At 37.3% G+C, this 9,879-nt stretch overlaps 1 protein-coding gene across 1 annotated transcript; it reads left to right on the forward strand.

The window, feature by feature from the left end:
• The first annotated feature begins 2,158 nt into the window (after window positions 1–2,158).
• On the forward strand, window positions 2,159–6,794 carry LOC306875976 (cornifelin-like). The gene is made up of 4 exons (XM_079426833.1): window positions 2,159–2,232; window positions 2,873–2,996; window positions 3,506–3,651; window positions 6,305–6,794. Exons 2-4 carry the CDS (start codon window positions 2,894–2,896, stop codon window positions 6,431–6,433), a joined length of 378 nt encoding a protein of 125 aa, XP_079282959.1. The 5' UTR covers window positions 2,159–2,232; window positions 2,873–2,893; the 3' UTR covers window positions 6,434–6,794.
• Window positions 6,795–9,879: the final 3,085 nt, after the last annotated feature.

Genomic DNA, 9,879 nt, shown 5'->3' on the forward strand with positions numbered 1-9,879 from the left:
TTGCTTGTATTTTGCAGGTGGTAAATACAGTCATGGCCAAAAATATCAGCACCCTTGGTGAATATGATCAAAGGCGGCTGTGAAAATTAATCTGCATTGTTAATCCTTTTGATATTTTATTTAAAAACAAATCACAAAAATCTAACCTTTCATTGGATAATAAGAATTTAAAATGGGGGGAAATCTCATTATGAAATAAATGTTGTTCTCAAATGCACGTTGGACACAATTATTGGCACCCCTAGGAATTCTTATGAGTAAAATATCTCTGAAGTATATTGCCATTCATATTCACAATTTTGAGCACTCCAGGGAGATTATGAACATGAAATTATCCAGCCATGGCTTCCTGTTTCACAGAAATATAAATAGGAGGGAAAACAAAGCCCAAATCCCCCTTAATCATCCATCACAATGAGAAAAACCAAACAATATATTTCTGATGTGCAGCAAAAGATAATTGAGCTTCACAAATTAGTGAAGTGGCTTTAAGAAAAGAGCTAGAGCAGTGAAAATTCCCATTTCCACCATCAGGGCAATAATTAAGAATTTCCAATCAACATAAAATGTTACGAATCTGCCTGGAAGAGGACTATATCGTATTAAGGCACGGTGAGAAGGAGAGTTTGAGTGGCTTAAGACTCTCCAAGAACCACAGCTGGAGAATTACAGAAAATAGTTGAGTCTCGGGGTCAGAAAACCTTTAAAAAATTTGTCAAACAGCACTTGCATCACCATATGTTGTTTGGGAGGGTTTCAAGAAAAATTCTCCTAGCTCATCCAAAAACAACCTCCAGCATATTGTTATTGTACAGTTATCAGACACGACTGGACTTTCAAATGGGACTGGCTTCTATGGTCAGATGAAACTAAAAAATGAGCTTTTTAGCAGCAAACACTCAAGAAGGGTTTGGTGAACACAGGGATAAAAAGTACCCCATGTGTACAATGAAATATACTGCTGTATTTTTGATGTTGTGGGCCTATATTTCTGCTGGAGGTCCTGGACATCTTGTTTAGACGCATGGCATCATGGATTCTATCAAATACCAGCAGATAAAAAAATCAATAAGTGACTGACTCTGTTAGAAATCTTATAATGGGCCATGTTTGGATCTTCCAACAGCACAATAATCCAAATACAAACCTCAAAAACAACACAAAAATTGGTCACTGAGCACAAAACCAAGCTTCTGCTATGGTCATTCCAGTCCTCTGACCTGAACCCTGTAGAAAATGAGTGAGGTGAACTGAAGAGAAGAAGCACTAACATGGAGCTGGGAATCTGAAGGATCTGGAGTGATTCTGGGTGAAGGAATGGTCTCTGATCTCTTGTCAGGTGTTCTCTAACTTCATCAGGCATTATAGGAGAAAATTTAGAGCTGTTAAACTGGCAAATGGAGGTTTCAAAAAGTATTGAATAAAAGGGTGCCGTTAATTGTGTCCAACGTGTATTAGAGAAAAACATTTATATCATAATGATATTTTCCCCCCATTTTAAATTCTTATTATCCAATGAAAGGTTCGATTTTTGTGAATTTTTAAAATAAAAGATATAGGCCCGGTTTCACAGACAGGGCTTAGACTAAACCAGGATTAGGCCATTGTTCAATTAGGACATTTAAGTGATTCTTATAAATGTGCCTTAGAACAAACATTACTGGTGTGCATCTAAAGACAAAACAATGGCACTGATATGGTTTAAGACCAGTCATTGCAAGTTTATTTCAGTTGAAGCAGCTCAGACTTACATTTTAGTCTAGGACTAGGCTTAAGCCTTGTTTTTGAAACCGGGGGCAAAAGTATTAACAACGCAGATTAATTTTCACAGCCGCCTTTGATCATATTTACGAAAGGGTGCTGATATATTTGGCCATGACTGTATAACCCCAACATACACATATGGTACACATCACATAGAATGGCACAGTTGTTGTGGTTAAACTCTACGCAATGTGTGGAGAACTTAAAAAAAATAAAAAATGAGGAAGAGGAAAACAAATTATATTTTGATTTTGTGATCTTTCTTGTGAAAAATGGAAGCAACTACTCCCGTTCATTCACCTCAGTATCACTTGTTTCTATTAATTGTCCCACTTCTGATGAAGTGGCGTTCAAGCTTCAAAAAAAAAAAAAAAAAAAAAAAAAAAGTCGATTACAGGCTCCCTTTGAGATAGGTTTCATTTTCCACTCCAGACCACCAGTGCAACACGAGTCCAGACGGAAATCGAGGTAGATCATTCGTTTATTTGTTAATGTCGAAATGTTTCATTCTAGTTTATATTTGTCTTAAGAAAGAAAAGGAAAAAAACTGCAAAAGTTAACTAAATAATTGCAGAATAAGGATTTATTTCTTTAAATGATCGCCTGTTATGTGAGCAGTGCGCATTTACGCACTGCTCACATAACAGTTTCGGTTGTTTAATTATTGCATTTTACGTTCTCAATAACCACACAATCCGACATATGATCGCATTATACTTGTAAAATAAGACTAGGCTACATTTTCATGAAGTTTTGTAGCCTATATTATATCTTAAATTGTCCAACCAACTATTTTCCACTTCCTTGATCTCATAATGGAATTAGGCACTGTAAAGTTAACGTTCACGTTCAAAACTGTATAACTTTTAAGGGAGTTTATAACAAGCTCGGAATTCAGTATAAATTTCAACGGGATATAGAATGTGTGGAAGAAATGAGTAAAAAACTTTTGCAAAGACATGTCTCTTACTAAGTTGGCAACTCTAAATGTAGCTATAGCTAGTTCTTTATTCTAACAAATAAAGCGTGATTCGTTACTTTAAACTTCACAGTCATTCACCTCCTTTCTTTCTCCTTATCTCCCCCTCTCTAACCATCCCCTCCCCAGCATCATTTCTTTCTTGCAGTCATGGCAGCACATTCACAAACTACTACAATTGTAACAACCCAGCATCTCTCCTCTGGTACCTGGACTACAGGCATCTGTGACTGCTGTTCTGATATGAGCACTTGTAAGTCACCCAATAACCCATGTCCTCTCGGTTCCCTTATCTTTATTCCAACTTATTGTGATTGTGAAAGCCGAAGTCAAAGTTCACGAGAAATGCTGGAAATTACTGCAAATAGTAGGCACAGCCTTCCTGTTAAACTACAATTGTACTTTGTAAACTACAACAAAGGTAATTGAGTATTGATGTAGGACGACTTTATGAGATCATGTAGCTGACTTTAGTGCAGCTTTTATTTCTCAACCACAGTGTTTTATGCCTTTATAATGTTATAATGCTTAGAAGGCAAATGTAGAACATCATGACATATCACACGTGTGTATGCATATAGGCTACATAGATAGATAGATAGATAGATAGATAGATAGATAGATATCATTGGTAATACTTTAGATAGTGCTAAAATGCAGCACATACATTTTGATATCTGTTCAACCTCAACTTTAGACAAAGGTGCAGAAGGACTCCTCTTTAAATTGACCCCAGGCTAAAACATCCCTCGTGTGTTTCAGGCTGCTGTGCCCTTTGGTGTTTCCCCTGTATGCAGTGTCAGACTGTGTCTCAGTTTGGCTGGTGTTTCTGCATGCCGTTGCTGGACTGCTGCATGGTGGTTTCTTGCTGTCTCCGCCAGAAGATGAGAGAGCAATATAACATTCATGTGAGTTCACACACACACACACACACACACACACACACACATGCAGTTAGGAAAATGGTGATGTATAGAGGAAAGACTAATAGCTAGAAAACTTATAGTTAATGTGCTAGAGTGCACAGGGGACCAAATGATAGGTTAACCACTTAGCTTCCTGTTTTTTGTTTCTGATATTTTGTATTTACATATTCCTGACACAAAACAAGCAAAATCCGTAAAACTTTGTGTAATCTGAAAATAATCACAATAGAAACCACTCATATTTCATTATATTGAAGTGATTTTTTTGGGAGGGTTCTTAGATGCATGACTGTGTTTGCTCTTTAAACATTGTATGGTCAAAACAACACATTTGTCATGTTCTGCTTATGAAAACAAGTCATACAGGTTTGGAACAACATGAGGGTGAATAAATAGTAACAGAACTTTAATATTTTGGTGAACTGTCCTTTTGAGACTGATGTTATCTCGAAAGTTTTCTTGAATACATCTGCCAATTAAAATGAACAAACAATTGCTTATTTATGTCTGTTTCTGTACTAAGTATTTTAATTACTATTACTTTTAGTGTACTGTGATAATCACAGGCAAGATTGCATTTGCCCATGATACAGTTCACCACACCCTATTTTTAAAGAACTCAAGAACAGACGTTCATGAAGTTGCTTCTTAGGGAAACTCGAAGAGATGTGGCAGTTGTTTCAAAATCGTGAAACATTTTCATACATTTTTAAGTTTTAAAAACTGTTTGTGAATGTGAAAAACATATTTGTGCCACTGGTGCGAGTAACACATAAATTGTTGTGTAATACAATGGAAATGAAAAAGTTGTGTATGACGAGCTACACTTCAAATATTGAACATTATGTTATTGTGTGTTTATGTTTACAAGCTTGAAGACTTTAACATGAGCTGCTGTTGTTTTCAGCCTGTGAATATTTTCTTATCATAAAATGGCATTAAAATGCCCCCAAAATTAAATATAAGGGGGCAAAAAATACCCCTTCTTGTTTTTAATATTTATAAAATATGATATAGTTCAGCAGTGTCACATGAGCAAGAGTGCCATTATCCCGGAATGTCAGCATGATTGTCAGTGTGATACTGATTATATATAACAGTTTAAAAAACAAAAAGGTAATATTGTGTAACATATTTTACACGTTATATTGTTTGTTTTTGCTCTATTTAGTCACCAAAAATTGTTCCAACGAAGCTAGAACAGAACATTTGTGCATCTCAGAAACACAGTTTGAACGATTCAGGTGAATCGGTGATTGCATGACCCATTCGTAAAGACAGGCACTTGCTTCATTCCTGAATTAATCAGCCATTTTAAATGAATGCTTTAGTGACAAAGAATGTGACCTCCTACCAGCAGTAGGTGCTCATAAGCACTATAAACCTTCATTAATGATTGAAGTGTAGTATAACTTCAGTCTTTAGCCATGTGTAGCCATTTAGCCTCCATCTGAAGCCAATTCATCAGAACTTTAACTTATTTCACAATGCATGGCTACTTTGAATGTCGCTTCATGTGAATGCTGTATATAATGCATCTGAATAACTCTTCAATAAGTTTTTATTTAAGAAAATCGTGTCAGGAATCAAAGACGCAAGTAATCCCCTCACATTAGCCGATTACAGACAATTGTCTTTTTGTTGTATTTTTTTCTTTATACTCATAAAGTTAAAGCGAGAGGTTGAATAATTTAAGGGTTATTCCACCCCAAAATGAAAATTTTGTCATTAATCACTTACTCCCATGTCGTTCCAAACCCGTAAAAGCTTAGTTCGTCTTTGGAACACAATTTAAGATATTTTGGATGAAAACAGGGAGGCTTGTGACTGTCCCATTGACTGCCAAGTAAATAACACTGTCAAAGCCCAGAAAAGTATGAAATAGTCCATCTGCCATCAGTTGTTCAATCTGAATTTAATGAAGAGATGAGAACACTTTTTCTGCACAAAAATAATGACTTTATTCAACTATTTGTCTCCAACGGGCGGTCGTGGCCTAATGGATAGAGAGTCGGACTTGTAACCCGAAGGTTGTGGGTTTGAGTCTCAGGTCCGGCAGGGATTGTAGGTGGGGGGAGTGAATAACCAACACTCTCTCCACCATCAATACCACGACTGTGGTGAGACCCTTGAGCAAGGCACCGAACCCCCAACTGCTCCCCGGGCGCCGCAGCATTGGTGTATGTTCACTACTGTGTGTACACTTGGATGGGTTAAATGCAGAGCACAAATTCTGAGTATGGGTCACCATACTTGGCCACACACCACTCCCCTTTCCCTCTGTATTTTACGGGTTTGGAATGACATGGGGGTGATTAATGACAAAAATTTCATTTTGGGGTGGAGTAACCCTTTAATCTTTAGCAGAAAGGCACATTTAAAATTTACAGTCTCTCTTCTGGAACATTGGACCAGAAATAATGAGTCATCCTGTATTGCATTTTTGTCACTTGCATATGAATATGGGTGGGATGTAAATAAATGCTATTGGCTAATTAAAAAGGGACACTCCAATTTGTATGCCTCACCCTAACATCATGTTTTAATAGGAAATACACAGGAAATAAAGCTTGTTTATTATTATATATTTTACAATATAAATTCAGTGGTATTATTGAAACTCTTTCTTCCTCAGGGTTCCTGCTGCGATGATTTTTGCACTCTCTGCTTCTGTTATCCTTGCACCTGGTGTCAGATGTCTCGTGAAATCAAGATTCGTGCTCATTCTGGGAGTGTGGTCACCCAACAAATTATGCATAGTTAGAGATCTGCTTTGCTGTGAGTTATGGTAGTATGGGCAAATCATGCAGGTGTTGAAAACTGATTTGTAAACAGCAAAGTCCTTTATATTGCATGCTTCACTGTGTTTTTCACAAAGTTTATTGTTTATAGTTATTGTGCTGTTTATATCATGCACAAATGTTTGTAACTCACTTTTAATACTTTTACAAGTTACCAAAAAATTTAAAAAAATAGGCACGGCATGTGTTATGTGAAAAACAGATAGTGTAAAACAAATAACCTTATTGCTTCACTATGTTATGGTAAAAATAAAACCTCTGTTTTATAAAATTTTGTATTAGTTGAAATTAATTCCAGTAATAAAATGATGAAGTAATAGAAAACCTGTTCTGGCATGTTTATATTTTTTGTATTTGTGCACTTGCTTTGCTTTATCTCAGACATGAAAACAAGATCACAACCCCCCCCCCCCCCCACCCCACAAACACACACTACCAACAGAAAAACTTTTCAAATGCATAGACATGTTTGTGACACCATCTGTATATACAAATGTTGTCACATTCCTTTCTGAAAAGTGTTATTTTTTTACAAAGGTGATGTTCACAAAATGCAAATCAAAGAAGAATTTTGAATATGGTGTTTCACCGATGCAAAATACTTTGCATATTTGCAAAACTTGTAGTAAATAGTTGCAAACATTAATCTTTGTATGTGCTGAGGATTACATGCATTATGCTGCCCTGGTAACAGTTCACCAATTGTGCACATCATGTTTGACTAACTGCTGTTCCATAACTGCAAAATTCATAAAATGTTCATGAATATGTAGGGAGTTCCAATAGTGATGCTTTGCCCCAGAGGCCTACTGTACTTATACTAGTATTATGAAAACGTTTACTTTCTCTCGGTGATGTTTGATTTTGGATTATTCTCTGGTTTCAAGCTCTGTTTCTTCTCTGTTTTCGGGCACTGTGTACTGATGTTTTCGACTCCCAATGGGTTTAGCAAGGTCTTTTGTCAAGCTCCAGTTGATTTTGGCTCCAGACCAACCTTTGTTTTTAAAGTCTTTAAAGTCTCTCTTTTTCTGACCTTTTCAGGACATTGTTTAGACTGAAAAGGACTTAAAAAATACACACATGCTCTGTAAACAGTATCGCCACTCCCTATATGTGCACAGTATGTAGTTTGCGTAGGGCACCAACTCCAGTGGGGGGCACCAGAGCCAGGTCTAGGGGAGGTGATGCCCCCCAGATTGTCCTTGTGCCCTCTACATGCAGAATACTTAGTTTTTTGTTATAGCGTACAATATTTAAAAATTCTAAAATTAAATTGGCTGCATGTGGCAATTATAGAAATGTAGAATGGTGTGTTTTTCTTGCAACTCTACTTTTACAGAAGCTTACTTTTTTTATCATTCTCTGTCCAACTCTCATTAACTTTTTCTGAGGACACCGAATCCCCTTGTGTCTGATCCCTTTTGACCTGAGGATGGCAACTGATTGTCATATGAGCGGGTCATGTATGTTTACTTACAACTATATGTAAAAAGAACAGGGTAGGTTATTTGGTTCTTTATGCTGGTTGATAGATAATAGCGTTCCATCCAGAGTCAAACTGTTTCTAGTTTTGGTTTTGTTCACATCCACCATGGAGAAAACACTGCATCTGAATTTGAGTGGGGAAGCCACAGTGCTTTATATGGGAGCCCTTTACCCCTGTCATCAATGCAACAAACACAAGCTGAAATGTGTTCTCTCTCTCTCTCTCACACACACACACAGCTTGACATACTGTAATCCTACTGTGTGTGTACAGTATGTACCTTGAACACTGTTCAGTTGGCACGTTTGGAGCCAAATTTCTTTGTATTTTTGATACTTTTTAAATTTGTAAAACAATGTATTTTATTTGGATGAATTTGTCTGGCTTTTATCAGATTTACCAACTGTTATAACTGTGGTACCTGCCATGCAGTATACCTTATTTTAAGTCTGACTACGCCACCCCCTGATGATGGGCAGGAGGAACCCCAACTCTTTCTGTGAATGTAGTGTGGCTAATACTACGTTTATCCCCGCAAAGGGACAGTCAACAAGACGCAGAAATGTAAATGTACTCAATTTATTACATTAGTACGAAAGACGTAGAAAAGTTATTTAAAACAGATCTTAAAAATACTGTGATAAATGACTGGTGGATTTTCCTCAATCTAGAAAGGTCGGATCAGCCAATGCAAAACCCCTGCTCAGGAGGCCCCAGGGGAGACAGAAACAGGAGACAGCCACCCAACACCAGTCGAAGCATGCGATACAACAAGCACTACACACTTAAGATCTTTATATACCACTACAAAATATCACACCGTGTTGCAGTTATAAGTACACACCAATACAGTGTCTCTCCCAGTGTGGTCCCCTGAAGAGAAGGGTCAAAGCATCAGTGGGGATCCGGCCTTGTACAAGAATACCCTACGCAGAAGACATAGTTGGAGAGGAGAATCACCAGCATAAATGGCAACACTTAGTCAAAATAAAAAATACTATGAATGTGGCACATGAGTGACAAAATTATGAAGAACCAAATAAACAAAGGAAAAGTCAAACAACAGGAAGCAATAAAGAAATGCCTATTAATTACAGGAAAACAGTGGCTGGCCTGGTCCCTTTTCAAAAGAAACCAAGCATGTTAGTTACCAACCTCAATAAACAGCATAGTCAACTAAAACATAACTAGAAAATATAAGCCTACTTTTCAGTATGCTCAACTGTCCCACAGCGCATTAACACATGCAGAGAAAAGGTGGACGTTCCGTTGCTACAAACAGAGAAAGTCGTTAAAACATGTTTCAATGCAAGTATAAAACATTCAATGGAAAATGTACATATTGCGGCATTTACCAGTGCAGCTCAGCAGCTCAAGTCACACTGGGGGTGATCGCATAACTATCAAAACTCCATGCAGAAGCCTGTGTCCTCTGTGAAGAGTAGACACGTGCTTCTAGAATTACCCTAATCAAATGGAATAAATAAGTATTAAAATTCAATGGCAGTGATTAAACATGCTCTGCAATGACCAATTTTAGCTGCATGAAAAAGGGAGCCCAACTCACACAACAGTATCTAACCTCAACACGAAAGAGTCTGCCTTGCAGTCAGCAAACATTTATCACTTCCTGATTAGTCAGGTGACCTTACAACAGATCACATGATTGATTGAGTGAATGTGATGCAGCTGTGTTGTATGCCTGCCTAGATCCCCACATAACATTTCTAGTATACTTTCCTTTCAGGAAGCCAAAGCTAAGTAAAAGCTTCTGGTTGCAAAGCAGTTGGAGAGGCTTTTTTTGACTGCATCAATAAAACTTTAGCACGAATTTGGCTATATTCCTCAACATCAGCTCTCACTATTTTTTCACAGGCAAGTGGAAATGAAGGGGTTACCTACAGCATTCATCGTATCTTTCTC

The sequence above is a fragment of the Barbus barbus genome (assembly GCF_936440315.1).
Source record: "Barbus barbus genome assembly, chromosome: 1".
Taxonomy (NCBI): domain Eukaryota; kingdom Metazoa; phylum Chordata; class Actinopteri; order Cypriniformes; family Cyprinidae; genus Barbus; species Barbus barbus.